This window comes from Rhamphochromis sp. 'chilingali' (assembly GCF_963969265.1).
Source record: "Rhamphochromis sp. 'chilingali' genome assembly, chromosome: 7".
Taxonomy (NCBI): domain Eukaryota; kingdom Metazoa; phylum Chordata; class Actinopteri; order Cichliformes; family Cichlidae; genus Rhamphochromis; species Rhamphochromis sp. 'chilingali'.
This window is the reverse complement of record NC_137934.1, coordinates 21648584-21666619: the sequence shown is the minus strand read 5'-3', so window position 1 is coordinate 21666619 and position 18036 is coordinate 21648584. Positions and strand designations below refer to the sequence as shown.

The 18036-nt window shown below is 41.7% G+C and overlaps 1 protein-coding gene across 6 annotated transcripts in view; it reads left to right on the top strand.

Annotated features, from left to right (window-relative positions):
* Positions 1 to 15188, top strand: part of shank3b (SH3 and multiple ankyrin repeat domains 3b) — a 59482-nt gene extending 44294 nt beyond the window's left edge. For 2 of the 6 annotated variants that reach the window (XM_080887536.1, XM_080887535.1), the window contains exons 21-26: positions 2148 to 2241; positions 2551 to 3162; positions 3343 to 3633; positions 4313 to 5609; positions 5720 to 5746; positions 6811 to 15188. In XM_080887536.1, the coding sequence (XP_080743662.1) occupies positions 2148 to 2241; positions 2551 to 3162; positions 3343 to 3633; positions 4313 to 5609; positions 5720 to 5746; positions 6811 to 7405 (2916 nt within the window). In that variant the 3' untranslated portion in view covers positions 7406 to 15188. Of the gene's footprint in view, positions 1 to 2147; positions 2242 to 2550; positions 3163 to 3342; positions 3634 to 4312; positions 5610 to 5719; positions 5764 to 6810 lie in introns of all 6 variants that reach the window. The other 4 variants (XM_080887537.1, XM_080887540.1, XM_080887538.1 and 1 more) reach the window with 3 other exon arrangements.
* The last annotated feature ends 2848 nt before the right edge of the window (positions 15189 to 18036 follow it).

Below are 18036 nucleotides of genomic sequence, written 5' to 3'. Positions count from 1 at the left end.
CTAATCAGATTTTCTTCTCTCAAAGCCTTCAAGCCCCCATAACATCAAATAATAAACTAGAGATGGCACGATACCACTTTTTTTTGTCCGATGCCGATATCATAAATTTGGATATCTGCCGATACCGATATAAATCCGATATAGCGTATTTTATAAACAATAAAATGTTTTTTTTAAATATCTTGCTGCATTTTGTATAAGTTCATACTCAAGTTTAAAAAAAAACCAAAACTAAAGCGATTCTGTTATACACTACACCGAAAATATTTCATACATCAGCAATACTGACCAATCTAATAAACTTAAACCTACACTATCCTCCCTATTCTGGTATTTTAAAGAGTACTTAGTGGAAATATTAAACAACCTAACTAATAGGGTTGTCAACTCCAAATAAAAATCATAGGGAACCATCCCCAACCCTCTGCCTCATAATGCTTAACTGATGTAATTGACTGTAATTTAATGCAAGTGTAAAAAGAAAATGCACAGAAATCAATAATTTTTCTACAATAATTAAATAGATTCAACATCTTTCTTCAACAGAATTGCAGACTGCACAGATGGTACCTTCCCAAAGGAAAAAGTACTATAGCTTACTAGGTTATAAATTTAATTTCTATAAAATGTTCCTATATACAATAATGGATTTCTATAAATTTTACATCAGATGAAAACTTTGGTTGTAAGATTCAGATAATTATTTATTAAAAGTAGTGCTGTCAGCGTTAACCTCATTAAAATGATGTAATTTTAACAAGGTTAACGCTGACAGGACTAATTAAAAGCTAGACATGACAATTAGAAAGAAAAGTATGTCTTTGTGCCCTCCTTTCCCTGTTAATGCCCTATCGGCCCCCCTGGCAAAACTTTGCTAGACCCGCCCCTGCACAGTTACCAGCTGTCAGCTACATAGAAAAGGATCCTGGTGTAGAAAGTAATATTAAATAAATCCTAACAACAGCTTCTCAAGCTTAAACGTGCCGCTGTTGTTTATCCGCCTGTTTCCTCTTTCTGGCGTAAAGTGGGCGATAAACAAACAAGAGAGACGGGACTTGCGTCAGAAAAGCCGATCAGCTGATCATTGATTAGTTTCATGATTGAAGTAGCAGCAGGAGAGGGAGAGAGAGAGGCAGTCGCTCCCAGCATTCGCTGGGAATGCTTTACAGACATTCAGAGATGAACTTACACACTTGCTTTACTTCTCTGGGATACCTTTAAATGCCGGTTTGGAAGCAGTAGCGAGGCTCCAAATGCTCAACCAGTCCGCCAATAGGTCTCACACGCCACAGCCGCTCTATCGTGAGACGCATGCTCCTCCGATGTGTAAAGGTTATGAGCTGGGTTACGCTATGTGGCAAGTTTTGTGAGGTGCTTTTTTGATATTTAATGGATTGGATTACATTTTTTATTTCTCTCCGATATCCGATCCAGTAATTTAAGTCAGTATTGGACCGATACTGATACGTAATATCGAATCGGACCATCTCTATAATAAACAAGCATTTATTTTAGCTGAACTGGTCGCTACTTACTGGAAATAGATTTGGTCACGGTAAACATTTCAAAATCGGTGGAACGGTCTCTGTGCAGATCAGTCAAATATGGCTTGTTTGTAGCCGGGTTCATGCTCAGAGGTATTGCTAATCAGGCACAGGTCAGGCACCTGAATGTCAGTAGCAGAATAATCTGTTTGGCATTGCCAGAGAGAGATGGTGGATGGTAAAAAGAAAAACATTGTGACTAATAAGTATTTCTGTCCAAAGACTGATTTGAACACTTTTGCTGAGAAAGGGGAAAACACCTGTACTTTAAAGGATGTGGTTGAGATCACAGACACCATAAGAATACTTACTCGTTGGGGTTGTTACTTTTCTTAAAAGTACCAAGTATTTAAGCATTTAAGCAACACATTTATTTAAGAGTATAAGCAGCTGACTGAGAAACCCTGGGTTGATTTATTGAGCCAATAACCACCTTTGTTTGAACATTTACCCTGGTTGCCCAGGAAAATAAACTGGGTTTATTTACTTCATGGCAGTACTGACTTCATATGTAAAAAGTACATAGTTGTTAGCATAGAAAAGCAAATAAATATCTTAACTCTTGGATTTTTGACAAAATCTTTGTGTTGTTTGTGTCTGTAGTCGCTGTTTGAGCGTCAGGGTCTGGTGCCCCCTTCAGCTCCAGAGAAGAGCACCATGCCTTTACCCAGAGGGATGTCCAGAACCAAGAGTTTTGGTGAGAAATGTGGCATTACACCAAACTATCTCATAGGCTCACATTTTGTAAAATATGTCACTGGCTGAGCATAAGAGTACCGGAAATAGGAAAGTCGAGGCATCATTGGCTTCCCATTTTATGACCCAAGAAGAAAGCCAAATCATCATAGTGCTGCTGTAATAGGCAGACTGGTTTCAAGCTAGCTAACACCACAGATAACTTTATACCAAGAACTTTAATTCATTGATCCAATGCAGACATAAGATCTCTTCGTAAGACCAATCGGTGTGGTCGATTTATTTTGACATCTCATTGTTACTACAACAGGCACACCGGACGACGACAGAATCACAGCTCTGATCAATGAAAGTCGGTTTCCACGGAGCTCTTCGCTGACAGACAGCTTCATCCCTCCTCCTCCTCAGACAGCACCGCCTCCTCCACCCTCTGCATCCTCTACCTCCTCGCTCTTCATACTCGACTCTGGCCCTCCTCCCTCTTTTCTCCCTCCTCCTCCTCCAGCACGAGGAGATGGACTGACCCGCTCTAGTTTCAAGCCAGGGGCAGAGCCAAGGCTTCAGGAGCTTTCAGATTCACCGACGAGGAGCCACACCCACGCCGAGCGGCAGAGGAAAGCAAGGTCCATGATCATCCTGCAGGACACGCCTCCACCACTGCAGCCTGATGCTCACGGTGCCCCTGCTACTCACACACTTCACACCGCCACACACACCGCCACACACACGCTTCACACCGCGACACACACATCTACGCTATCGCTGCACAGCACTAGCCCCGCCCTTGGCCACTCACCTCTGTCGCGACGTCGGGGAAGAGCAATAGAAAACCCCTATGCTAATGTGGGACAACAGGCTCCGCCTACCAAACCCCAGAGGAGGAAGTCACCATTACTGAAACAACTTCCTGTTGAAGAGCAGGGTTAGCATTTTTCTGTCTGATGTCTGTGGCATGTTTGTCTCAATCCTAAGTGCATGATTGGATATGTTGTTCAGAGAACCATGACTCATGTTTGCTTATTTTTTAAATATATTTAAAATAAAATTAGGCTGAGACACCAAAACAAAAGAAAAATAGACTCCTAATATTTACATTTTCCAGGTCTTGGGATCAAAGATCACGATTCATCCAAAGAAGGAGGTGGACCCAGCAGCCCCAGCAGGGCTGAGCTGTACCAGCAGCAGGTTCTTTCAGAGCGTGCTCGAGTTCAGGGTCGCCGGTCGTCTCTCTTCTTGTCAGTGGAGGGAGCGGGGTCCGAAAATCAGGCACCGCCTCTTCTGACGCAGAGCCACTCGATGGATGACCTCGGCGAGCTTCCCCCTCCAGCTCCGGTCCTGTCACCTTCACCGACGCCTCATACCTTCCTCCACCCACTGACAGGGAAACCTCTAGGTCTGTCTGACAGCACAGAGTTAATGAATGTTCTCAATGAGAATCAGGCTGCCACATTTTGTATGGGTTAATAACAATAATCACCTCTGGAAAAGTTAGTTTTATTCAATTCAAGCTTAGAATAGAAAAGAATAGTAGAGCCTTGAAGTGCTTGACAGATCAAAAGGGGTATACAGGTAAAACCTTGCAGTACCGGTGAAGAAAATAAATAAAAAATAGAGATTTTAAAACTAAGGAGGTATTCCGCAAAACACTAGTGGGGAACAACCCAGGCCAGAAAAAGTGTTAAGGCTGAAGAAGGTATCAGACAAGATCTTAATGTTCTCCACGTAGTAGAAGAACACTTTACAAAATAAAACACAACCTAGAACACAGGGTTGAGGCTCTCAACAAAACATGAAATGGCCAGACAAAGTAAAGGCATTAAGACTGAGGGCAGACAGGGCCTTTGTGTACTGTGCATAGTAGAAGGCAACTCAAAAGAAAACCACTTTACAGAATATAACAGGACCCGGGACAGAGCTAGCGACTTCAGAAAACATAAGATAGAATATTAAGAGATATTGCAAAACAAAACACAACCTAGGTAAGATCCTAGACCTTGACAATATACTGAACCTTGGAATTCAAGTTTTTGTCTGGATGGATTTTTATTCTCACTTGTGTTGTTTGTCTTCAGACCCGTCCTCTCCACTCGCCCTGGCACTTGCTGCAAGAGAACGAGCGCTCACCGCCCGCACACCGAGCCCTGAGCCTCGAACTAAACACGCTTCTGGCTCCACCACACCAATCCCCACCCCGGCTGCCAGTCCTGAGGGCAGACACAAGCGAACGCCCATCACCACCCCACAAAGCAGTCCTGAGCCACGATCCAAGCGCACCACTCCTCAGACAAGCCCTGAGCAGCGGACCAAACGCACCACTCCCCAAACGAGTCCTGAGTTAAGGCATAAACGCATAACCCCACCCCTTTTCCCAGATGGACAAGTTGAGCGCCCAGAAACAGAGGGAGGAGTGACATCACCTGCCGCACCCTCCCCTGAGCGCTGGAGACCCTCCCCTTTGCCACCACTGGCCAATGAGGCTCATTCTCCTCTGATTGATAGACGTAGAAGCCTCACAGTTGGCAGTTCAGAGGAGGAGGGAGGGGCTTACACAGTGACACTCCCACCTGCCTTGTTATCATCCAGCGATGAGGAAACTAGGGAGGAGCTGCGTAGAATTGGTCTGGTGACTCCCCCTCCTGGCTTTAGCAGCCCTCCTGCTGCTCCTCCCCCATCCTCTCTCACCTTGTTGCCACGACGAGGTGGAGAGGGAGGGGGAGGAGAGAGTGGTCCTGAATCTTTGGGTAGACGAGGAGATGAGGAGGAAGGAGGTGATGAAAGGCTTCATGACAGCTCGTCTTCCCCAAGCTCCCTTCCACCCTCCATCACCCTGGCTTCTCCTCCTGCTCCATCTTCCCCATCTTCCCCACCCGCTACTCACCCATCTCCTTCATCCGCCGCCGTTTCCCCATCAGGTTTGAAGCCTCGCCTTCGTTCACCTATCGGTCGAGGACGTTCTGCACTCCGGGACCCCCTATTAAAGCAGTCGTCAGACAGTGAGCTCCTCCCATCTGCTGCATCATCATCCTCCCCCTCCTCCCCACTTTGCTCCTCTCCCACCAGTGGCGGAGGCCGACAGCCACGCTATTTGTTTCAAAGGAGGTCTAAGTTGTGGGGGGGTGGGGATCAAGATCGACGGGGCCTCAGTCCAGAGGAAGGGGGGGGGCGTCCAGCAGCCTTGGGAGGCCAGGGATCCGGCTCAGCTGTGGATCTAACAAGCCGGTCAGCTTCTGCACTAGAGCTAAGCGGCAGAGCGGGGTCTGGACTGGATCTAGCCAATCGGCTACAGCTGCTCAACAAAGATAGCCACTCTCTGGGGGAGGAGCCAAGCCCCCTCGATCCAGGTCGAAGGTCACCAGTAGGAGGTGCCAGGTACATCAAATATTGTAAATACTGGTGTGGTGTGCTGTTGATCTGGCAGTCATGCAGTGTGTTTGCTTGAGTAGATGTTTTGTAACAGTCTGTTATTTGTATTGTTCCAGATGTGTGGACAGTGGGGAGAGTAAATCGTAGGTTTTAATCTCTGGTAAACATTTCTTGTTATTACCAAGAGATGGCTTTCATCAGCTAACAGCTGACTAACATGCACCACCCTTGACTAACTACTAAATATCTCAAATTACTCTCCCATCTGTCTTTTGAACTAAAGTAGGGAAATCTTTGATAACCACATCACCTGAAAGGAATAATCTTTTTAGTGCTCAGCAACTATAACAGAGCACAACAGCCCTGTCAAGCCTTGTATTTGTTTATATCTTGAAGTTGTACAGGAAGTTTTTGGGGGGAATAGCTTCTGTTATCATTTTCAAATCACAAAAATAGAAGAGGAGCTAGGACTAAACCTAATATACACCAAAACTAAGAGTGGGGCTAGGACAGAGACAGGCAGACACTAAGGAGTACTTTGAACAGTATTTTAATGTACTTTGATCTAAGACAGATTACATACTAAGAAGAAGGAGATAGCCTAGCTTAAGACATAACTCTAAGGTACTTAGCAAAATAAAAAGGACCTAGACCAGAGCCTTGAGGTACTCCACGAAACATGATAGGATGTTGGCCTTTGACAAGGCATCAATTGGACATTTTATCTTACCCTAATCTCTGTGTTTCTTGTGGGTAGCACAAGAAACACAGCCATCTTCATATATTCTGTACAGAAATGTAAACAACCAAACCAAGTTATGTTAAAATGGTTTATCGGTGTGTTTAACTTCCAGTGAAACAATGCTACACATGAAGTTTCATGACTGTACAACATGATCAGTATTAGCAAAGATATGAAATTGCTTGCCCAGCGTTAGCCCCAGTTTTTCAACAGAAAGAAGCCTGAAGTAGTTTTCCAAAGTCCTGCAGAACCAAAGGTTCTTATCTAGACAGTCAAAATGCAGGGTGTTCTCTTCAACAACTGTTTCAAAATTTGAAAAGAATAATGTACAATTTATCTGCCACAACTTTCACATAAGAATACAATACTTGACAGGAAGCTGTAACTAATGATTATAAGGCTTAACAAAGGATCATTTACACTGTGTTTAACTCATAACTAAACATTCTATTTGCTGTGTTGCAGGTTGTTCTCCAGTCTCGGTGAACTTCACACCATCTCCCAGAGAGGATATGGCGCCTCCTATACAGTCCGACCTGGAAGTCGCTACCCTGTCACTCGCCGGAGCCCTTCTCCTTCTCCCTCGCCCTCTGATAGGTCAGTGGGACTCCCCTCCACTACCGCCCCCTGCTCTGAAAGGCCAGATCTGAGCTCAGGTCGCGGTCTAACCATCCTAAAGTCCTCCAGTCTCAGCCTCCCCTCAGAACCAAAGGAGGTTCGGTTTGTGATGCGAAGCGCCAGTGCACGAACCAGATCCCGTTCCCCTTCCCCTTCACCCCATGCCTCGCCCTGCCCCTCCCCGGTCCTCAGTGGGCCCTTGTTGTCCCTACGACCATGGAGGCAGCGGCCCCTCAACTTGTGGAATAAATACGATGTGGGTGACTGGCTGGAGAGCGTGGGTCTGGCCGAACACCGCCAGCGCTTCCAGGACCACGAGATTGAAGGCTCCCATCTCCCTGCCCTCACCAAAGAGGACTACGTGGAGCTGGGAGTCACCAGGCTGGGACACCGGATCAACATTGAGAGGGCACTCCGACAGCTGCTGGATGGTTCCACTTGACCCCTCACCTCTGACCACCCACCTCTTAGATATCCTAAACTGTAACCTCAGACCCCCTGACCTCTGGTCAGACAGTAGGCCATCTCTTTGAATTGAATAATCTTAGCAGTGACTGATATTTAGACCTTAGACCAGAAGTTTTCTGGTTTATCAGCTCTTTGATCAGCAACATAAGGACTGGTAGCAGCTGCAGACCTCTGATGTTTCGTTTGCCTGTTAATGTCTGCATGCCCCATAAAAACTCCCAACCAAACCAAACACTTCACACTGAGTTATGACTGACTTATGGTTGCGTAGATTCATTTAAAACAAAATTAACATGAAATTAAATGTGCATGGCATGTTTTTAATAATCTTGAACATTGTGTTAACTCAATGTTCTTGATTATACCAAAAGTTTTAAGTCAAATGAACTATAGGCTAATATTTTAAATGAGAAATTGAATCCTTTTTTATTTATGTACAGTGATGAATGATTAAGAGACAAATTAACAATCTGACACCAACAAAGGTGGTCATGAGGAAAATCATGAGGTTCAACTGCAGTATTTCATTTGGCGTTGAAAATAAGTCCATGCTTCCCAGAATATTAAAGATCAGAGAATTATTTTTTTCAAATACGCCACCTCAGTATTAGTCCAAAACAGTTTTCTTTTTGTCAAAAAACCCCCAACAAAAAACACTAAAACATTTAACATTCCCAGACATGGACACTCAGTCATTTAACTGGGAATTATAAAATGTCAGAAGACACTAATAGAAAATATCGATGACAGACATGTGAAAACTGGTCGCTGAACTATTGAAACAACCAAATGAACTGACTAAATCTTGTCAGCTGGACTCGGTTTTACACTGTGACAGATTTGTCAGTGTTCTCTGATAGCATGTTTGCTAGTCTTTCCAATTGCTGGGATAACATTACCTATAAAAGCAGAATCTTCTCCAGTATACAATTTCACTACAAGCCACTAAATTTTACTATACTTAGAATTAAAATGTACCAGTAAGTCCCACAATGTGAACAAACTGGGAACCATCAAAGTTTCCCTGACCGTGATGTAACTTATGAAACAGCTGCTTCTGTACAGCCAGGATTTAAAAATGAAAAATAACAGTCAGTGCATCTGAGAAAGGCAGAACAATGAAAGGAACTGAAAAATCTTATCAACACGACTCTGCTCTTAAGCTACGAGAGATTTGAGTGGCCATTTTTTTTTTTTAATCCAAAGGTAACTACTCAGTAACTGTTAATAAAATTTATGATGTATTACGATTCTTGAAGACTATAAGCTGCAGCTTAAATTCAAACAGTTGCTTGTTGTTACAGTTTTTGATGGACAGTAAACACTCAAACATCTGGAAACATCAGCTATGAAAGCATTACCTGAATTCGGGTCTGGACCATTACAAACAGCTCTGCTGCCAGCCTCTAATGGTGATCAAAGAGCTGATGTGACAATCCGACTACAAACACATCGAGACGGGTCGTGTCCTCGTGCCGTTCTGCTTCCCCAGACGAGTTTAGCTGGACCTTTGCTAGCGGAGCTGGATGACTGGCAAGCTACTGGGAGTCTCTACTGTAACACCAGGAAATTATAGCTGCGGATATTTGTCCGTCCTTTTCTTGTGACTTAACTTTTGTTTTCCCAAATAATCACTCATGACGAGTTTGTGTTAATTTTTGAGTTCATACTATCTTAAAGCTGATCATTTAGAATTTATGAATAACAAGTAACAATAATGTGGTGGTGATGAGTTTATAATAGTCCGGAAAATGATTTTGAGTTCCTTATGATTTGACAATGAGTTGAATTTCAAGGTCATCTCGATGATGTTTTTGGAATTCATAATGATTTGTCAATGAGTGTGACTTTGTGCTGATGTGCTATGTGTTTCAGGGAGAGCTGCAGCAGAGCTCCAACTGTAAACCTCTCTGGTTTCTAACCTGCTTATTGAGGGCTTACTGTACATGGTGCTATTTGTTTAAAGCCATCTGTACAGAAAATACTTTCCTCCTTCCCCTCTTTATCTTCCCCACCCTGATATCTATTAATTAGCCCCCTGAAATTTAATCAAAGAACGACTTTCAGGAACAGGCCATAAATGGAGTTTCCTCCCTGCCATACTGGGGATTTTTCATCCCTGCCATATGTGGGGTTTCCTCCTGACCGCAGAGTTTACATCAGAGTTCCCCTGTAAGACTTAACATCCATTCATTTTAATTCTACTTCATCTTATTTAATTTTTCACCGTGAAACGTTTTTATGTTAAGTCACAGTTGAAATGCAGAGGTGAAGGATTTTTGTGCAGTTTCAGTATCCAACACAGCTGCAGACTCTAGATCACTCTCTTGCAATTAATTAAATTGAATGTATATTTACACTTACCAGCAGTATATAAACTTGTAATAAAGTATTAGCGCCACTAGATGGATAGGCAACAGGGAACGATATTATAAGCAGTGTAAGATATGGCTTTTCTGGAGATTTAGCGCCTTCCCCTAAAGGAAATTTACCAGGACTCTTATAAAGATATATTTCACCATTTGGATGGATTCAATTTAATCAAGCAAACAAAAAGAAATATTGATCTGTAGAGCTGTCACTCAAAATGTAATCTCAGATAACAGAAAAGGAGACTCAAATGAACCGAAAATTTCTGAAACATTTTGGGTTTAAATACTGAATAAATCCATGATGTTTCCAAAGTAATCGAGTTTAAATCAAATTATGATCACGGCTGATCAAAATAGTCAGGATTGCAGTTTTTGCCATCACGTCACCAGAAATAACAGAAAATCTTCTGCTTGCAGTTGTAGTTGCTCCTCAAAAGCTCAATTTGAGTTGGAACAAACCTCTGGACATATATGACACACTACAAATATTAACTACATGTTTATATGCTGCTAATAAATGTAAATAAGTAATTTATCTGCCTGCTGTGGAATCTAATCACAAAGAAGCTGAAAGAATTCATGTAGTTGGAGATACTGTCCAAAATTACAGGAAGCTATCTAAGTTAGAGTTTATGGAAACCGGCTGGCGCACTTTATCCTGATGTGTCGTTCACGCCAAATGTGAAGCAAAGTTTCACCTCCCGTGGAATCAGCCACACTGGTGACCTGTGAATATTCACCGAGCAGCCAGCGGGATAAAGACGAAGCTGCAAACAAGTTCCAGAAACGCATCCTCACAGTTTACACTCTGTTTCCTCCGAGCTCGCTCCTTTTTTTCCCTCTTTGTCTAAAAGCAAAGTCGAACCTTTCAGCTCCAGCTGTTCTCGACCAGCGCCGATAAGCTCCTCCCTCATTTCTGATCTCACTGGTATCAGCAGAGGATCACCGCTGATGGGTTCTCATGCGAGCAAATGTGGATTTGCCTGTATTATTAAACAGACTGATCGTATCCGTACCGTGTGAAAACTCTGCTTCACGTTTGTTGTGAACGCACCGTTAAAGGGGACCTTTATATTTTTATACTGGCGCTAGATCAGAGTAGCTTTGTACAGGTCAAAGTTCAAATAATCTTCATAGTAACATTCCTGTCTTTATACAGGCCCTCAGTTCACCCTGTCTGAAACAAGCCAATTTATCTTCGGGCTCTTTCCTTGACAGCCTACTTTGCTCTTATTGGCTAACTTCTGGAAGCCTGCCGAGGGGCGGCATCCAGTGCTTGTGAGGTGTACTCTGAAGGCCAAGTGTTCAGCTCACAGGGATTACTTCTACTCATGTTTACCTCATTATGTGTTTATATGCACACATTAAACATCACAACATCAGACAGATGACAACAAAATAAGTAAAGGTTTCATATTTTACTACAGCACTAATAATGATACTATTATAATCCATCACTTTGACCTCTTGCCCTGAGAAAACAGACTTATTGAGAGCTTTGTGTTTATCCTAACTTAGCACAAAGCATGGAAGCAGGAGGAAACTGTTAGCCTAGCTCCATCACAAGGTAAAAGTGAATGTTCTAGCTTATGTACACAGTGTAGTGTTGTATTCAGAAAACTAAAATAGAGCAGTCCTGAGTACAACTCAAACAGCCTCCTTTTTATTTCACTGTCTTTCTACATTTGCACATTAACAGCAAGTGGGTGGAAACTGGATTCCTCCAACCTATAAACCAGCGTTCTTTACATACCGGAGACTTGAATAGAATTTTATTTCAGACATTTTCTTAAAGTCACATCGCCCCCTTCTTTTCTGAATATTTGAATTTGGTTTAAAAAAGAATCCCTCCGTTTGCCGCCCTCTAAAGCACAATCGAAGTTTCAGTGCCTGTTCCCGCAGCAGATCGACTGCTTCTGTCTCGTTTCCTTCCAAGTCCAGTTCCCAAACAACCTGCCGAGCTGCAGTCATGATTTCCAAAGTTCTACAAGTTGATGTTGACATGCTTTTATGGACAAAATAATATAGAATGTACAGACTATTTACAGCACATTACAGTAGACTATATGGTCTGTATAATATATATTATGGTAGAATAAAATGTAGCTATAGTGTAAAATACAAAGTAGACAAAGTTTATTTAAAAAAGTAATATTTTGGTAGGCTGTAGTCTATGAAGTCTTTAATCTAATGAGATATTCAGAGCTTGTAAGCAGCTACACTGAGCTCCATCTGGAAACAGTGCAAGTTTCAATTAAACCAGGTTTCATTTTTTCAATGAAGAAATCAAACGTGCGTACATTTAAATATACAATAAATTAACGGTGTTTTTGTCCACAGAAACACTCACCAGTACTATTACCTTACATTATTGAGGTGACTGTTGTTGTGATTTAATGCTATATAAATAAAACTGAATAGAACTGAATTGAATTGAATACACTATAAAATAAAATTCTGCTTAAGTTCAGGATATTTTTGCGTTGGGTTCATCCAATCTTAACCTTCAGTTCTACTTAAATAAAGCTACACATCTGATGGGAAATCAGATGACCAAAGTCTGGCTTCTTGTAATTCTTCCTCTTGCGACAGACATCCTGGAAATCAGGCCTATACTTTCTGTTTCTGGTTATCCAGACTAGACTGTAATGACTCTAGTCTGAAATAACACTGGAAAAAATGTGACCAACAAAACAAAAAACAGAAGTGGCAGAGAAAAGAAAATGGCTAGTACCTGATTCTTTTCTTGCTTCCCTCAATTGATGTTGTACTTATTGTGCGCAGACTGAGCAGAGAAAGATGCTCTGCAGAAATGCTTTAAAATAAAACACAATAAAAAGAGAATCAGTGGATGGTCTGTGTGGAAAGCTACAAAAACTCAGTTCGGGTCATCATTATTGCTTCCTTTGGTTTTATCGATTAGCCAAACCGGTCTGGACCAAAAGTGTCTTTGAATGTTTAATCTGCAGCTCAGAGTCCTGCAGTGTGGCTGCTTACACTGAGAGAATATCACTTGAGTCAGGTATTCTGTACATGTGTAGTATATATTATAATGGACTACTGATAGTCTACTGTACAGAGTCATGCGCAGAATGAGTCAGTGAAGCAGGTTGGAAGCAGATCAGCGACCTCGGGTCCCCGCCTGTGCTCTGTTACACCTGACATGAGGTCAGTCGCCCATCGTAGGACTTCTCAGCCAATCAGAAATGACAACATTTAATCAGTTCTGTCTTATTTGAGCCAATCAAATGTAAGTAGGGCTAAACAGCAGGTGGCACCAATTCTTCTACTCACCCAGTGAGACTATTGTTTTTCAAACTTTCTTTTTTTTGTTGGTTATTAACAACAAAATAGATCCAAGTAGACGTTTACGTAAAGGTTACTGTACGAGCATCAGCACACTCTTATTCTACTTATTCAACACAGCTTCGTGTCATTTGACTGTCGTCATCATGGTTTCAGAACCACCTCATTAAACCATTGAATAATGTCATTACAACAGCTCCAGTCATTTTTTTTTCAGTTAACCCTGTGAGGCCTCAGTCATTGAATCCATGCACAGCCTGCAACTGAGTACGTAGGTCGCTGACAACATTCACAACATTTATATACTCGTGTGATGCGCCCCGCATCACTCTACTTAACCACCAGCTAGTTTTTTGGTGGTGGAGTTTCTTCCATGAAGTGACTGAAAGCAGATGGAAAGTCAGAAACGTGTATGAGGAACTGATGCTATCGAGAGCCAATCACAGTCCCTGCGGCCTCAAAGATGTAATGTGTGCTTATATTTCAGTTACAGAATCCCACTTTGCACTAACTGTTTAGATTTGGACTCTTTTAAGAAAAAATGTGAATTTTTTTGTGTGTGTGTTTTAATGGTTTTAAGACGTCCCCGAACAAAGACTGAGACCGCACAGTGTGAACATAATTAATTATCCATAATTAAGCCAGTAATTATACAAATAAAGTTTTATCATTTCTATGACTTTTACTTTACTTAGGCAATAAATAAAGACGTGTCTGTTAAATCTCAAAAACAAATTCTCACTAATACCATTTATTGACACTCATATTGGCATAGCAGTTTTATAATTAAAACTATCCTTAAATCACATGTAAATAAAGAGCGGGGCTCATAAACCATCCCATTCAGTAACTTTAAATACATCTGAAGTGAGCTGGATTACAGTGTTATTCAGTCTACAAGATAAAACCCTGTCCAAGTACTTTTGGTCATTTTTGGTTCTACAGTTTGTGTTTGCGTGTTCCGGCCATCTACAAAGATAATAAGTCAATCGGAAAACCACAAAAAAGCTGCCTCGTGATTTTTGTGCTATTTAATACGAGCTCAGATTGTTTATTTCTCTAAAAAAATACCTGCATATATTCATATGTATATGTGAGTGCCTCAAAACTTTTGCACTTGGCACTACTTGGTCACTCGAGGGTTAAATATGAGCTGTAAACCTATCAGAACAATGTCATTTATATTTGACTGTTATAATCAGGTCTGTGATGAAAAGATTTTTAATAATTCCTCTAAGAGAAAAATGAGGATATAAATCAAACCATAGCTCCTCAGCCGTGGTTTAAACCTCTAATATTTATTATTTATGTTCCTCGATGTTCGGTAGCTGAGGATGGTCATGCCTCTTTTACCAGCGTTCATGTCCATGAAGTGTCAGAAAATACACAAAGTTCAGTAACGTTCACGCCCACGGCAGAGTAAGGAAACTCAAGAGTTCAGATTTTTACATTTTTCTGTTTAAAAAAATGAGAAGTTTTTATTTAGAGATTTTACAGTCCAAAAACAGAAGGGAATAGAAAGCCATCATTTATAAATGTTCACTTCACATATTTGTTGGTTAAAAGTTGGTTGAGAACAGAATTTCTTTTGCTTAGGGTTAGACAACTGTAGAAACCAGAGGCCACCCAGCAGGGGGTGCTGCAGATAAACGTTGAAGCGATAACTTAAAAACTTCCAGATTCTTCCAAATCTGTGTGATAAAGTGATAATTGATCAATAGAAGCAGGATAAATCTGAAAGAATGAGCCAAAATGGAAAACTGGAAAATAATCCACAGCTTCCTGCTGATTGGCTGAGAATCCTGGCTTTCTAACCTGCGTGTGAAACCCTCCTCCCCCTCCTCTTAAATCTCCACCTGCTTATAAGTTTATGGTTTTATGGTTCCCCCCCCCCCCCCCCCCCCCTTTCTAGCTTCCTCTTTTTACAGTATGTTTGTAGTTTCTTCTGGAGTGAGTGGTGTGCGTGTACTTGTAGTTTTTTCTTCCCTTTTCTAAAAACCGAAGAGCACACGATGACAACTGATGAGCTCTGCAACGCAACAGATTGTAATCTTTATAATAAACTGTCATTTATTACAAACTGCACTCACAGCCTTCACGTGTGCTTCTTTCACAGGTTTATGACCTCAGACCTTCTCTGGCCACTAAAGTGTGAAGTCGAGTTAATGACTGATGAGTTTCACCTCAGATGTGCGCTGATGATGATTTACTACCCGACTTCATATTAAAACAAACACTAAACCTGAAATATTTAAAATATTTGAGAAGTTCAAACTGTTTAACAGCTGAATAATGAAAGCATCAAACTTTATAACAAAGTCCTTTAACAGAAGATTTGATGTCATGATTTTATCCCGTCTTTCCTGTGATGACGCATTTCTTCTGTAGCTTCCTGCACTCTGCCTGGACATCTTCCCCTTTCTTCACTCCTTCTCTTTTTTAAACTAACAGTAAATATTTAAATATCATCTGACATGAAAACGTCATGTGGTTAGCTAGCCAGCTGTCAAAAAGTAGCTATATCTTGATTTATGGAAAATATGGAGGGTAGGTATGAGTAACTCCATGGCTACGATTTACTGTGATGTCAGCACAGCTCCATGACCTTTTTACTCTCACCTGAACAATAGGTGTCAAATCAGGGAAGATTCAGGTTTCCAGTCATGTGACTGTTAACCATGTGACATTAACTTGTTTGCTATTTTGAAATGTATAATGCTGTCTCAAGAGTCTGAGAGACTCATAACCATTGGTAAATAGGAGCACTAGGAAAAATGTGGTTGCTGGCAGTCCAAATGCTGCAGTCACCTTTCATTTGCATGGAAGACGCCAACTTGTCTGCAAACACTTGCCAACTGCTCACCAAGCAGCAGTGAAGCTGTGAAAAGTAAAACTGCAAATGGACACCGTTCTCCTTCAAAGTACAAGCTGACCCTTTTGAAACTTTTACATTAAAGGCAAGTGTTCTCAGTTTCTGGTTTACATCAAACTTTTTCCACATTTTATACCAGTCTGTGAACAGTTGGTGTCTCACATGCACTTACACGAATCTGTAACAGTGTGCTAGTGAACAAAGCTATCACAGGAGATTTTAGTGACCCTGTTCGGGACTGACTTCACAATGACTGCCAGCAACCTCCAGCAACAACTTGCCAACCAGTCAGGGAAACCTCATACCTAGAGGTTGCTAAATGTTATGGACTGCTCTCTCGGCCTGTGTGACTGGGGCCTTACTCAGTGATAAACCTGTGTTTGTCACTCATTTAGTGTTAAAAGCCTTTTCTTACTCTAAATACTCCAATAATAACACACAAAAGACTAAACTTCCCACTGAAACTTTTTCAAACTAACCTAAAAGTAAAGTTTTTAAAAGCTTAAAGTGGCACTGAAAGGAGTAAAGTCACTACAACTGTCATGGTGGATGGAATTAGAGGACTCAGGTCCGAGAGTCCTTGCGAAGTGATGGTGAATTTATTTACAGTGAAAACAAGGCAACAGTTCGACTGTAATCAAAAAGAGCACGGTGACTTCTCCCAGCGTGACAGTGCAATAATAATCCAAAACTCCGTCTCTCGCTGCTCCTCTGTTCCCCGGATCCTGGAGACAGGCGAGAAAACAAACATACAGTAACTAAACTGTTCTCTCACGTTCACAATCTTGAAACACTAACCGCGGCTGCGCTACCCGGCTTAGCGCAACGTTCCAGTGCTGGCTCTCATCCGACCGCACCGGTAATTAGGTCTGGATGTCAAAAGATTAGTAAGTAAGTAAGTAAAGTTTATTTATTAAGCGCTTTTCACAGACAGACAGTCACAAAGCGCTGTACACAAATATTAAAATAAACAATACAATCAATAGACATATACAGTGTAAAAGATCAAATGTAAATAATGTAAAAAAAAATATATATAAAATGAATAGAACAACAAAAGGCTTGTTTGAACAGAAAAGTTTTTAACTGTTTTTTAAAAGAATCCACAGAGTCAAGCAAATGTAATTGTAGTGGTAAACTGTTCCACAGCCTTGGTGCAACAGACTGAAAGGCTCTGTCCCCTTTTGTCTTCCGTCGTGTACGGGGAACAACCAGACTCTGAGTCTGTGAGCGGAGATGACGAGCAGCAGTGTATTTTCTAAGAAGCTTGGATAAATAATCTGGAGCCTGGTCATTTAGTGCTCTGTATGTTAAAACAAGAGTTTCAAAGCGAATTCTAAACTCTATTGGGAGCCAATGTAAAGAATATAAGATGGGAGTAATGTGGGCACGCTTGGTAGAACGAGTTAGTAGTCTGGCTGCTGCGTTTTGTATTGCCTGGAGGAGAGAGAGAGATGATTTATCCAAGCTAGTAAACAGGGAATTACAGTAATCTAAGCGTGATGACACAAATGCATGAGTTTTTCCAGTTCAGCTGAAGAGACCATATGTCGCAGTTTAGAGATGTTTCTTAAATGATAGAAACAGGAACGAGACAAAGATTTTACATGAGAGTCAAGGACTCTAGTAGCAGCCGGCGAAGCGATTAAGCACAGGTGCGGCGGGTCAGCTGCCGTTCTGTCCCACGGCTCCCCGGAAGTACATGTTTCCACATCACAAGAAAGAACACAAACACACACGCACGCACACACACGGAACGGAGAGGAGAAAACAGCAAAAGTGCACAAAAACACAACCCAAACTGGCAGATCGACCGGTGATGACCGTCTGTCTGTGACAACAACAAACTGAAACTAAAGATTTACCGGCAGTGGCTCTAACCGCAGTGCGGGTGACATTATTTGTCAGACAGTGCATTAAAAACTCTCCAAAACACACCAACAGCTGCAGCCATCCACCTGCCACTGCTGCAATAATGCAAGCTTTAAACCGTAATACAGTTTAAACAGGTGGGTTATAAACCTGCGCGTCTCATAGAGTGAAACGTGATGCCGC